The following is a 14,259-nucleotide window of genomic DNA, read 5'->3' as shown; positions in this document are numbered from 1 at the left end:
GTTTTTTTTTTTCATCATCATTAATTCTCTATATCTGATTTTATAACGTTTTACAAGTCGCAACAAAAATATAGCTGCCTAATGAACATTTTGTGTGATTTGAGATTGTATATATGGGCAAAGTTTTTCTATTCATATGTGATGGTAATTTAGCTAATTAAAACAATTTTCATTCTATGATTGTTTTTGCGCAATTATTAATGACGAATAGTCTTAGATATACAGTATCTTGATATGTAGAAAGTTGACGCATAATCAAAATTTGGTGTATGTGTATAAATTCGTATAGACAGATCTGACACATAAAAATGGCAGACCACTTTTCAGTCTGTAGCTAAAATGGAAGGTGGGTTGATTTCAGCGATAGGGTTGTGGTAGTTTATGGGAAACGACCCTGCGGGTGATCTGCCGCTCAAGGTCGAATATTTTTTGTAGTGTCTGTAACCTAACCATCCTTTCGGCTAAGGATGTGGGGTTTGGGAGTGCCTATAAATCTACCTGCTGAATCATCAGTAGACATTGCATGGCCCTCCCTGGTCCTATCTTGGATGTAGAATTGCTTGGGCACTGATCATATGAATCTATGGTCTGTCTTTAGGACGTTGTCCTGCTAAGAGATTGTCATTGTCCATTGCCTCTGCCATGAAGGACTGACCTTTAAGGAATCTCGCCTTGGTGGCTAGACGTTGAGGGTTAAAATGAACTGTAGGATCAAGTCCATGGACTTGAAAAGAGAACTGCCCAATTTTATTATACTTTTTTTTTTTTTTTGTAGTTACTCATAAGGAAAACAAGAGGTTCACAAGTCAATGTTTTATGAATATTAGTGGTTGATATTGCTTTACTGGTACTAAAACTGATCTATTTTCTGCTCTTTTGCGTAGTTTTAAGGTCTTTTAAATCTATTCTTACTGATATATGTATAGTTGTTTTTTCCCAATTACTAGATATATTTATATATGACTGTATATATAATTGTAAAAGTATATATATGTATATATACGTATATATATATGTATATATATACATAAATATGTGTGTATATATATTTACATATATATGTGTATATATATACTATATATATACTGTATATATATATATATATATATATATATATATATATATATATATATATATATATATATATTATATATATGATAATTTTGTGTATACGCACATACATACATATATTATATATGTGTGTGTTTGTGTATGAATAAAGTACCGTATGTATTTTATATTATATGCATGCATACACTAATTGCTACTGAATGCTGTTCATGAATAATACTTTCAACGTCACTTCATTTTCCTTCCATTAGTCCTCTTATTAAATCTTTTCTAATCCCTACTCCGTGTCCTTGCATAGTTTGCATAATGGAGGAGCAGTCGAGGAATGTTTAGTTAAGTTGCTTACTTTGGCTCTCGATGCTTCATTACGCAATGCCTTAATGGTTTTCTCGACCTTTAATTCTCGTGTAGAAGAGGCGTTATTGTTAGAATGGGATATATAAGTAGACGATGAAATTTTCAAGTTGCTAAGTGTTTAGTTGATTAGGGTTAGTCTGTCTCAGGCCAACACATGCAAGCATATGTATATATATATATATATATATATATATATATATATATATATATATATATATATATATATATATATACATACATACATACACACACGTATATGAAGATACGGGAGTGTCTTAAGTTTCAAGTACTATGGTACCAATTTGATATTCTCGTGACTTTTACCTTAAGTTACTTCTAAATTTTATTATTTAAAAGGAAATATTAATAAAGATCTGTTGCATTATTTTAACTCGGCATTAAAATTCCTTTTTTTCTCTTTATATATAAATAATCCCTTATATTGTGATTTTCAATAAACATTTCATGTTATCACCATGAAATATTAAAATTAATTTGACTATTCTAGGATAGTTGAAAATTCTCTTGATAAGAAAAACAATAAAATATTACCGCTGTTATATAATATAAAATATTAAAAAAACACTACGATAAACTACACTGAAACTTTGATAAGATTCTTGTGTGTTACCCGGAGACTTTGTTGTAATATTAATGTACGACACGCTCCTACGTCTTACGTCACGGTCAGATCGAGCATGTCTTCTTTTGAGATTACTTTCGGAGACAAATGGATAAAGGGTTAATTTATATTTTATTAGGAAGTTTTATTGTTAAGGTTTTATGTAGAGGCGTACATCTCCTGTGATGTTTTACACTAATGTAAATTGCGTTATATTTATCTGAAAGCTCCATCTTAAATTTTCTTTATCTTACGTTGGTTTTTTAACCAACCTCGTATACTTCACGTAAAGTTATTCATCTTTGTTTTTGTTCTTCCATCCCTCTACATAATCACGCCTTGCATTCCGAATTAAAACAACATGTGTCACAATTACTCAAGGGGGAGGGTTACTATTTTAACGCCCGCCTCGTAGTAGGTACTATCTCTCTCTCTCTCTCTCTCTCTCTCTCTCTCTCTCTCTCTCTCTCTCTCTCTCTCTCTCTCTCTCAGCTTTCTTGTCTATGATGTACTAACACCTTAAGATATGAGAATAAATGTCTAAGCTGACTTTTCTTTTATTATTTTTATTATTGTTATTTTCTTTTGTGTCTGTGGTACTCTGCTTGAACAATTTGAATATTGATATTGTTTTTTATTCATGTTTTAGTAAGCGAGAGTAGAGTGAATGATTTGTAATTGTAAATAATTGAAAACCCATTGAGCTTGGAGTGGCATTTTTTCAGTATGTATGTATATATATATATATATATATATATATGTGTGTGTGTGTGTGTGTGTGTGTATACTTTATATGTATATGTATAATTATATAAATAAATCTGTATGTTTGTATATATATGATTAGATATATGTACACGCAGAAACATATACATAATGTACATATGAACACACACCCACACACATATATATACAGCTGTGCACATACATGTTTCTGTTTATATGTATATTTACAAACATATGCACACACACATCTATATACTGTACGTATATGGGTATGCATAAGAGTTGTGCGTTTGCGTTGCATTTTCTTTAGGTAGAAAGAGAAGAAAATTATTTTCAAAAGTCTTCTCGTTATATATTGAACATTATTGCACTATTCATGTCGTGATTATAAGGTTGGATTTTATCGATATACTATACTCGTCGGCTTGGCGTTGTTCGTTTTAATTAGATGTTGCTGGCGATATTGCAACTTTGATTAGATTTGGCAAGACATTGTCAAGTTTGATTTTATTTTTATTTTCTTTAAATATGTTTCATTTTGAACAAAAATTTCCAGGAAAGATTAATTTCGTATTAATGAGCCACTGTTGATAATTTTCCCTTTATAAGGTCATTCTTATTTTTGTTCAGCGTCATTGAGATCGGTTACCGCTGGAAACAGACCGTTGAGCACTGTTGCGAGCTCCGTTACCACTGGAAACAGACTGTTGAAGACTGTTGCGAGTTCCGTTACCGCTGGAAACAGACCGTTGAGGACTGTTGCGAGCTCCGTTACCGCTGGAAACAGACTGTTGAAGACTTGCGAGTTCCGTTACCGCTGGAAACAGACCGTTGAAGACTGTGGGAGCTCCGTTACCGCTGGAAACAGACTGTTGAAGACTGTTGCGAGTTCCGTTACCGCTGGAAACAGACCGTTGAAGACTGTTGCGAGTTCCGTTACCGCTGGAAACAGACCGTTGAGGACTGTTGCGAGCTCCGTTACCGCTGGAAACAGACTGTTGAAGACTGTTGCGAGTTCCGTTACCGCTGAAAAACAGACCGTTGAGGACTGTCGCGAGCTCCGTTACCGCTGGAAACAGACTATTGAAGACTTGCGAGACCGTTACCGCTGGAAACAGACCGTTGAAGACTGTTGCGAGCTCCATTACCGCTGGAAATAGACTGTTGAAGACTGTTGCGAGTTCCGTTACCGCTGGAAACAGACCGTTGAAGACTGTTGCGAGTTCCGTTACCGCTGGAAACAGACTGTTGAAGACTTGCTAGACCGTTACCGCTGGAAACAGACCGTTGAAGACTGTTGCGATCTCCGTTACCGCTGGAAACAGACAGTTGAAGACTGTTGCGAGTTCCGTTACCGCTGGAAACAGACCGTTGAGGACTGTCGCGAGCTCCGTTACCGCTGGAAACAGACTATTGAAGACTTGCGAGACCGTTACCGCTGGAAACAGACCGTTGAAGACTGTTGCGAGCTCCATTACCGCTGGAAATAGACTGTTGAAGACTGTTGCGAGTTCCGTTACCGCTGGAAACAGACCGTTGAAGACTGTTGCGAGTTCCGTTACCGCTGGAAACAGACTGTTGAAGACTTGCTAGACCGTTACCGCTGGAAACAGACCGTTGAAGACTGTTGCGATCTCCGTTACCGCTGGAAACAGACTGTTGAAGACTGTTGCGAGTTCCGTTACCGCTGGAAACAGACCGTTGAGGACTGTTGCGAGTTACATTTGCAATTCTTAGTGCTATTGACCACCATGTTAAACCTGGTATTTTAACATGGGTTGGACCTTTTCCTTAAAGCTTAGTTTAATGCTAATAAAAGAAAATATGATTCTGAAAACTAATTGTGATATGATTTTCATAAGTATGGATACCTTGTTCAACTTGCTATTTTAAAGTGGGTTAGGCCCTTTCCTTCTTACTTACATCGCTTATAAGATTTTTTAGATAATTCTCCGCCTTTATAGAGTCTGACTAACCTTCTTAGATGTCTATAAGGGCATAAGTTTTCCATATTTTTAAATCCAAAGTTATGCATAATATAAGTCTCTTTCAAGTTGAATCACAAATAGCACAATTCTTGAAGTGCAATCTGAGGTTGGTCAATAAGACCTATCCAGAAGCTGAATCTGAGATTGCACTAAATGATTTTTTGTAGGTTAAATCAGATGAAGAAATAGCACAACGAAACTTTTCTAGAAGAAGAATCACAGATTGTGTGAAATAACTTTACAAGAGGTTATATAATAGATTGCCCGTGTCCTTTTCTGGAAGTTAGATCAGAAAGAGCATGAAAGAACGTCCTTGAAAGTGAAATCGAAGATTGCTCAAAGGAATTTTTCGGGAAGTTGAATCCTAGAGTGCACAAAGAAATTTTCTTAGGGTTAAATCAGAGATTGCTCAAGTAACTTCTCTGGAAGTTATGTCAGAAATTATAAAAAAGAACTCCCCAGTAAGTAAATTCAGAGATTGTCAAAACAACTTTCTTGAAGTTAAATCAGAGATTGAGGAAAAATAGGTTTTCTGGAGCTAATAACTTTTCTGGTGCTTAAATTGGAGATCAGTCAAGTAACTTATATAAAAGGTAAATCTGAAATACCACAAGAGAACTTCTTTGAAAGTTGAATCACAAGTTATTGAAAGGAACTAGGTAGGAAGTTAAATTTGGTATTGTTCGAAATAACCTTTCTGGAAGTTAAATCATAGATTGATTAAGTAAATTCTCTGGATAGCAAGTCAGAAATAACACAAAAGAACTCATCTTAAAGTGGAATCAAGTAATCTCTTTTTCATAAGTACATACCCGTATGTAGGATCCGTAATTGTGCAAAGTAACTCTCTGAAGGTTAAATCAGAATTTTGTTGAAGTAAATACCCTGGAAGTTACGCCAGAAATAACACAACAGAACTTCTCAGGAAATGGGATCATAGATTGGTCGAATGTATTTTCTGGAGGATAAATCCGAAATTGGGAAGCAAAATATTCCTGGAAGTAAAATCAGATATTGTTCGAAGCAGCATTGCAAGTTTTTCACAGCAATCGGTCGTCTTTCCGCAATCGGTCGTCTTTCCCCTTCCATAATGAATTTGGTATAATGTGTCTCTTCAGACATCAGAATTTTTTCTTTTTCATTGCCATCAATAATTTTCACTACTAGATCAACAATTTTGCCTTTAAATTGAGTGAACGAATATGCAGACTTTATGATTGACTTACACAAGGATAAAGCATAGTGTATACATGATATCTGTATCTTCATTATCATAAATGCCATCACACTTTGTTACAGAAATTTAGCCCTCTCTGTACCGTCACAAATTTTTAGGCATAGAAGAAACGGCTCTTCTAGGAGAGGGACACTCCAAAATCAAATCATTGTTCTTTAGTCTTGGGTAGTGCTATGGTTTTCCACTGTCTTGGGGTAGAGTTCTCTTGCTTGAGGGTACACTCAAGCATACTATTCTATATTATTTTTCTTCCTTTTGTTATTTTGAAGTTTTTATAGTTTAAATATAATAGATTTATTTTGATATTGTTATTATTCTTAAACTTCTCGTAGTATATATCCTTATTTCCTTTCCTCACTGAGCTATTTTCCCTGTTGGAGCCCTTGGGCTTATAGCATTCTGCTTTTCCAACTAGGGTTGTAGCTTGGCAAGTAATAATATCTTTGCTGTTGCAGGCTTGATGCATATCTTTGCCGCTATTTTGCCCAGCCTCAGTTGCAAGTGAACTTGGTTGGAGTATCATACATGTTCATTGTTTCGTAATTTCCTCTGGGATAATTGAAAGCTTCGTTAAGGTATAAAACATATATGACAGAAAACTATGCAACTTCATTTCTTATGATTAAAAGAAAAGATAAATGGCAGCACTTTCCACATTAGCACCCGATCACATAATGCATGTAAATTTACACAATTATACTAAAATATCCACGCTTTGGCAGTCCAGTCACGGTAAATTTGTTTTTAAATTTTTGAAAATCAAAGCCAGGAACGTTACCTTTCTACAAATCAGATTCGAAATACCACAAAATAAAATATCTGGAAATGAAGTCAGAGATGGCTCGAAATAAAATCTCTTAAAGGCCTAGATTTGTCATTACAATTGTTTTCTGAATTTCATGTAAATCAGGAGTTGCATTAAAAAACCAGGTATTGTACATTTTAAGATATTTATAGGTCTAACAGTCATTGTATGTCATGGAGGTTCATTCATCCCTCCTCCATTCGAAGGCTTATTTAGCGAGAACTGAATAAATTTCTTGACTGATGAAATGGATTGAAGATTTAGTTTGCTGTGCTAAAATCGAAAGTTCTATTGGTTTTGTAAAGAACAGCATAGGCTTTCTTTAGTACATGTGAAAAGAACTACTCCCTATATATATATATATATATATATATGTATATATATGTATATATATATGTATATATATTTATATATATATATATATATATATATATATATATATATATACATATATATATATATATATATATAGAGAGAGAGAGAGAGAGAGAGAGAGAGAGAGAGAGAGAGATCAGTTTTTGCGCCATGGTCTGTTGTAAAAAGAACTACTCCATGGAAAGAGAGGGAGAAAGATCATGTGCTCTTTATTTTATTAAACAAAAGAACTACTCAGAGAGAGAGAGAGAGAGAGAGAGAGAGAGAGAGAGAGAGAGAGAGAGCAATATTTGTCTTGATTAGTATCATCAAGATAATAACTGTCATAGAATTTTCTACCCGAGCTAGCTACTTGATTATATCAGTTGAAAATACCGAAATAACTGTGTACAACAGAAAGAAACGTTAACAGAGCCACTGAAGAAACCCTGTCTACCTGAGTGTACGTTTCCTGACGACTGCAAGTATTGAGAGTCATGATAACTGCAAAAGATATTGACTCTTTAGATATACGTGTTTTTGCCCTTACATATTTGATGAATGATGGATCTTCATATATATAATTTTTTTCTGCGATGTTTCATTTTTTATTAGACGATTGTGTTCATTGCCCATTTATTTGGCTATTTTTTTCTTTTATTGTTTTATTCATTCACATGGCTTTGAATAATCTATTGGTTGTAAATCAAATATTAATTGCAAAGATTAACGATGCTGTCGGTACCGTTTTGTGTCCCTTTTTAAATTCTTCGACTTTTGTGTTTCTCTCTCTCTCTCTCTCTCTCTCTCTCTCTCTCTCTCTCTCTCTCTCATTCTTGTGGTTTTTTTAGATACCTAATAATCCATATTTGTAAATACACTTTTCCCTCTTCTTTCTCTCCGTCATAAACCTCTCTCTCTCTCTCTCTCTCTCTCTCTCTCTCTCTCTCTCTCTCTGATAGCAAAGAGAGAGAGAGAGAGAGAGAGAGAGAGAGAGAGAGAGAGAGAGAGACTAGCTACAGTATATCCGGTAGCAGATAGATAGCAGGTTATAAAAAAAATAGGCTGGTCTTTAAATTCTTCCCTGTAAGGAATTTTAGACTATTTTTTCTGGGTTTCTTTTTAATGAGATGGTCTTAAAGAGATAAAGAGACTAGATAATAGATAAAAGAAATCAGAAATGAAAGACATATTTACTCATAAGAAAATATTGGTAACGTCTCTGCTTGGTGTTTGTCAAGACGGGGGTTTGAGTCCCGGTCAAACTCGTTACTGCCTTTAGTGTCTGCAACCTTACCCTCCTTGTGAGCTATGGTTGGGGGTTTGGGGGAGCTTATAGGTCTATCTGCTGAGTCATCAATAGCCATTGTCTGGCCCTCCCTGGTCCAAGCTTTGGTGGAGAGGGGGGTTGGGTGCTGATCATATAATATATGGTCAGTCGCTAGGGCATTGTCCTGCTTGCTAGGGCAGTGTCACTGTACCTGCCTCTGCCATTCATGAGCGGCCTTTAAACTTTTAAACCTTTACGATTGTCACATTGAAAAATAAATGGCAACAGGAATAAGAAATACCGAAGTGGGTGAGAGAAAATTTATTGCATTGATTGCGATAGTTTAATGCTAATATAAGAAAATGTGTTTCTGAAAACTATATTTCATATGATTTGCATGAAGTATGGCTGCCCTTGGTATTGTTATTGGTTGAAATCATCCAGGGAACTGTATCCCTCTCATCCAGTCTCTTGAGGCTAACCGATGTCCTTCCTTCAGACGTTAGAAAATAATATTGATAAAAAACATTAGTAATTATAGGTATGCAATGAAATATTTATATTTGTAAAAAAGAAATATTAAAATTGTAATGATAATAGTAATAATAGTAATAATAATAATAAGATTTATTATTATTATTATTATTATTATTATTATTACTAAAGTATTATTATTATTGTTATTGTTATTATTATTATTATTAATATTGTTATTATTACTAAAGTATTATCATTATTATTTTTATTATTAATATTATTATTATTATTATTATTATTATTATTATTATTATTATTATTAACTGTGAGGATGCTGAAGTACACGATTATTCATCCAGTAGAAGTATTATTCCTTGTAATGTCCTTACTTTACTCTGTAAATTGAAAAGGACCAGGATTGTCATTAAGCGCATATATTACTCCAGAAATCCTTTCATCTTGATATACCTTCAGAGACTTTATATTTCGTGCATGTTTAGATGTTTAAAGGCCACTCATGAATGCCAGAGGCAAGGGACAGTGATATTACCCTATCAAGCAGGACAATACCCCATAGACTGACCATATATACATATGACCAGCGCCCAAGGCCCCTCTCCACCCAAGATAGGACTAAGGAGGGCCAGGCAATTGCTCCTGATGACTCAGTATATAGACCTATAGGCTCCCCCAAATCCCCCATCTTTAGCTCACAAGCATGGTGAGGTTCCAGCTACCAAAGAAACTATTAAGTGTGAGCGGGATGAGAACCCCAGTCTGGCGATCATCAGTTCGGGACGTTACTACATCGACCACCACAACCCTTAAAAGACATTCTCAACGGAGTAGCAAAATATTTCTATCACAGTTATTTCACTACATCATTTGAATATGGAGTTAATCTCCTATAATCTCTGATTTCATTCAATCACACAGATTTTCTGATTCCATATTGATATCTGCGTGCCTTTCAACATTTCCTAACCAGCGCAAATTTCTAAGCATGGTAGGATTAGTTCTTTTATGGTCCATATTCTAAGGCTGTGCTAACTTACAGAAATGTTTGTTCTTGGAATAAACCCAGCTTTGAGTTATCTCTTTTGTGAATAATCTGAATGAGCGAGGTGTGAAGGTATGGATGGCCATTAAATTGTACAAAGTTATCTAAGCTATTTTCTTAGAAATCCACGGTCATGACAATGATATTTTTTTCGGGTCGAAAGTATCACTATTATTATTATTATTATTATTATTATTATTATTATTATTATTTTTATTTTTATTATTATTATTATTATTATTATTATTATTATTATTACTATTATTAATCGAGGGAGAAAAGGGAATGAGGAAATAAAGAAAACATTTTAAGAACAGTAACAATATTAAAAAATAAATCTTTCATTGATAAACTTTAAAAGCTTCAAAAAAAGAGGAAGAGAAATAAGATAGAATAGTGTTCCCGACTGTACCCTCAAGGAAGAGAACTCTACCCTAAGAATGTGGAAGACCATGGTACAGAGGCTATGACACTACCCAAGACTAGAGAACAATCGTTTGATTTTGGAGTGTCCTTCTCCTAGAAGAGCTGCTTACCATAGCTAAAGAGTCTCCTCTACCCTTACCAAGAGGAAAGTAGCTACTGAACAATTACAGTACAGTGGTTAACCCCTTGAGCACATACGAAGTATTTGGTAATCTGTGTTGCCAGGTGTATGGTGACAGAGGAGAACATGTAAAGAATAGGCCAGACTATTCGATGTATGAGTAGGTAAAGGGAGGGAAAATTACCCGTAGCCAGAGAGAAGTATCCAATGTAGTACTGTCTGGTCAGTCAATGGACCCAATAACTCTAGCGGCAGTATCCCAACGGGTGACTGGTGCCCTGGCCAACCTACTACCTTTAACGTAGGTGCGATTCACCAGCCGCAGTGTTAGGTTAAAAGCGTAGCTCACGTCATAACGCTTGGTTTTCGTTGATAGTGTATTTCCTCAACCAAATATGGATGTTCAGAAGTCAATTATTGAGTATCATGTCTTTTGGCGGCGCCGTTCAGGTGAAAATTAGTTCATTACCGAGCATAATATGCTTCTCCAATTGTCTGCTTTGCATCATTACTTACCATTACACGGCAATCTTAATGTCTTTGGACAAAATTGACCTTAAGCATTGAAAATAGCTATGTAAAATATGTAACGAATTACATGCAAAAATAATGCTGCTTCCTTTGGGTTCGTGATGAAGAAAATTTGAGGAATTTATCGCAAAAATCCGCTTGTTTTATGTTACGATTTTTTTTCACCGAGTTTCACGGGTTTTCTCCTTTTGACTTAGATCATCGTACTGCAGGAATTTTTTGTTCAATGTATGATCGATGATAAACATTTCCCATTTATGATGGAAGTTCGTTTTAGTGAACCTGTGTTCTTTAATGGGTACAAGATACCTTAGGAGCAACTATCCAATGTCTTCTCAAAATTGCTAACTTAATTGATATTGAAAAATTATATGGTAAACTAAAGTTACTCATGTTAGGAAGATATTTATAATGATGAAAAACCGTACATATAAAACTATTCGGTTTTTTTGTCTACAATGTCATTTTTTTATGTATTTTATACTCAACATCTTATATGCGATATATATATATATATATATATATATATATATAGATAGATAGATAGTCTGTGTATGTGTTTAAAGATCCGTTTCTGTTTTTCAAATATTTTATTAATTGTTAATCATTTCTCATATCGTTTATTTATTTCCTTATTTAATTTCCTCACTGGGCTGTATTTCCCTGTTGGACTCCTTGAGCTTATAACATCCTGCTTTTCCAACTAGGGTTGTAGCTTAGCTAATAACAATAATAATAATAATAATAATAATAATAATAATAATAATAATAATAATAATAATAATAATAATAATTAATGTATTCAATGTATTTACAAACAAACAGCAACTTTATCTAAGCAGAGAGAGAGAGAGAGAGAGAGAGAGGAGAGAGAGAGAGAGAGAGGAGAGGAGAGAGAGAGAGAGAGAGAGAGATGAATATTTCCACCATGTGTTGTTGCAAACTTCATTCCGCCACATACATCAATGCATCTGCCAGTGTGGTATGTCGTGCATATGCTTCTGCTCTGCAATGACAAGAGTTTTTGCTGGATTTTTTTTTCTTTTTTTTTAGCTTTTTGACAATGTTTTGTATCACATTTCAACAGGACAGTTAAATATGACCAGTGCTGAAGTGTGTGTGTGTGTGTTTATTTATTTGGTGTTATGTCTTTCCTTAAAGATCCTCATTGTTTTGACCAGATATATATATTTTTTAGGCTAGGGCGGGATGACATAATTATGTACTAATGTTTTGTAAGGTGTTTTGCTTTGATGTACTGTTGGGGTGTCTTGGGTGATTTTTTATTTAATAGGTGATGTACAAGTGAACATGTGTATATATATATATATATATATATATATATATATATATATATATATATATATTTATATATACATATAAATATGTATATGTATAAATATGTATATGTATATATATACAGATATATATATATATATACATATATATATATATATATACACACATACATTATTCTATTCAGTTATATATTAGTTCATTTGTTGATATATCTCTTCTCTCTTCTTCGTATACCGTTAAGGCCTAGAACTTTTTGTTTTGCAAAAATAATTTTTTTTTTTCATTATAGTATATAATGTAGGTCTGATAGCACCGTTGGGTGAATTCAGTTGCACACAATGAAATTAATCTGCCTTCTCATCCCCTTAGTGCAGAGGGAGCTCGGGTTCATATGCTAAAAAAGTGACCGAGTAGAGAGTACAGTCCAGAGGCCTACTCTGAGAAGCCCCAGCGGTGCCGGGCGGTTCTTCCTAATACTCCAATAATCCCAATGTGTGACTTCCATAACATCATCTTTAAACCTCTCTTCTTGATTTAATTTCAGAAATGAGCTTACAGCATAATGAGATAAGAGGGAGGGGAACCACATTGAATGGAAATAACACGTAACGGCTTGTCGGGGATATTTTCATAAGGGTAATGTAAGCTATAATGACCGCATGTTAGCGTGATTATTCAACCAACTTTGCGATTCTTACGTAAGTGTAAATAGCTCATGTGGTGTTTGTGCTTGTCTTTGGTAGGTATTGTTTTGCGTCCTTTTCGGTCATGTCGCTCAGTATGTTAGTTTAGTACACACTCACGCACACAGATATTATATATATATATATATATATATATATTATATATAGTATACTATATATATATATATATATATATATATATAATAGTATATATATAATTTCGTCTATGTCACGCTCAGCTGGATTCCCAAACGCATGACTACTCGGCCTCTCCCCATCCCTTTGGGTAGTGGGAGAGGGAGTAGTCATACGCTGCTGAGAGGGGATACCCTGAGAGGTACATTCGGAAACCATAATCTCCCACAAATTGATGAAACTGCCAGATTTTTGGGGGAGGAAACAGGAAGGGGTTGCAAGGGTTAAATATGCGCGTGCGCGCTCTCATACTTATCTACATATTTAGCCGGCATTTTCACGGTTCGCGTACACTATTGTTTGTGTGTGTGAGTGTAATGTATATATATATATATATATATGTGTGTGTGTGTGTGTGTGTGTGTATATATTGTCTGTGTATGTATATGTGTTTATGATATATGCATATATATGTATATTGCATATATATGTATATCGCATATATATATATTATATATATATTTGATTGTAGATGAAACATGCGTACTTATTAAAACAAAATAAAAATGCAAAATTCCTTGGTATAAATATAAGAAAAATCAAATTCAGTATGCCTTAATCGAATCGTCAGAGGCCTGAGAGAGAGAGAGAGAGAGAGAGAGAGAGAGAGAGAAGCCCAAAACTGTTTAGAGCAAGAAGAGAAGCGAAACCTTTGTGATATCCTTTTTCTTTATCCCATGATCAAAACATTAGCATGAAGGTTTTGCACGCTTGTATCCCTAGCATTCTTTAAAGCCATCGAGCTGGGTATCGTCTCGGGATTTGTACGGGATAAGGAAAGGTCAAGTGCGGGACATGAAGACGTTCTAGAGTACTTGGCGTGATACGTTGCTTCTGGGAAGTTGGGGGAAATTAATGGGCTTTTAATGAGCAGTTTAATGGCGTCGTTAAAGTTGTGCGACTATTTCGTAATTTGATATGCCGCTGGTTTAATTTTGTTCTTATGTAATTAGCAACTAGTAGTGTTTGTTATAGACAGCTCACACGTCTCGAACTGTTGACCTAACCGCGCCGTAACTACTTGCTGCTGGGAGGAA

General features: G+C 34.7%; 1 protein-coding gene across 1 annotated transcript; it reads right to left on the bottom strand.

Annotated features, from left to right (window-relative positions):
* Positions 1-3,408: 3,408 nt before the first annotated feature.
* On the bottom strand, positions 3,409-13,381 carry LOC137635299 (uncharacterized). The gene is made up of 4 exons (XM_068367768.1): positions 13,281-13,381; positions 4,227-4,463; positions 3,897-4,133; positions 3,409-3,802 (listed from the first exon to the last, which is right to left on the bottom strand). Exons 1-4 carry the CDS (start codon positions 13,379-13,381, stop codon positions 3,409-3,411), a joined length of 969 nt encoding a protein of 322 aa, XP_068223869.1.
* Positions 13,382-14,259: the final 878 nt, after the last annotated feature.

The sequence above is a fragment of the Palaemon carinicauda genome, chromosome 3 (genome assembly GCF_036898095.1).
Source record: "Palaemon carinicauda isolate YSFRI2023 chromosome 3, ASM3689809v2, whole genome shotgun sequence".
NCBI classification, from domain to species: domain Eukaryota; kingdom Metazoa; phylum Arthropoda; class Malacostraca; order Decapoda; family Palaemonidae; genus Palaemon; species Palaemon carinicauda.
The sequence above is the reverse complement of the archived record's forward strand: the minus strand, read 5'-3'. Positions and strand labels throughout refer to the sequence as shown.

Bases quoted from the DNA above. Each gene is read 5' to 3' on its own strand.
- LOC137635299 (XM_068367768.1), bottom strand. From the start codon at position 13,381: ATGGTTTCCGAATGTACCTCTCAGGGTATCCCCTCTCAGCAGCGTATG. The intron at 4,134-4,226 runs GTCTGTTTCCAG...GTCTGTTTCCAG, and splicing joins GCTCGCAACAGTCTTCAACG to CGGTAACGGAACTCGCAACA. The intron at 3,803-3,896 runs GTCTGTTTCCAG...TCTGTTTTTCAG, and splicing joins GCTCGCAACAGTCTTCAACG to CGGTAACGGAACTCGCAACA.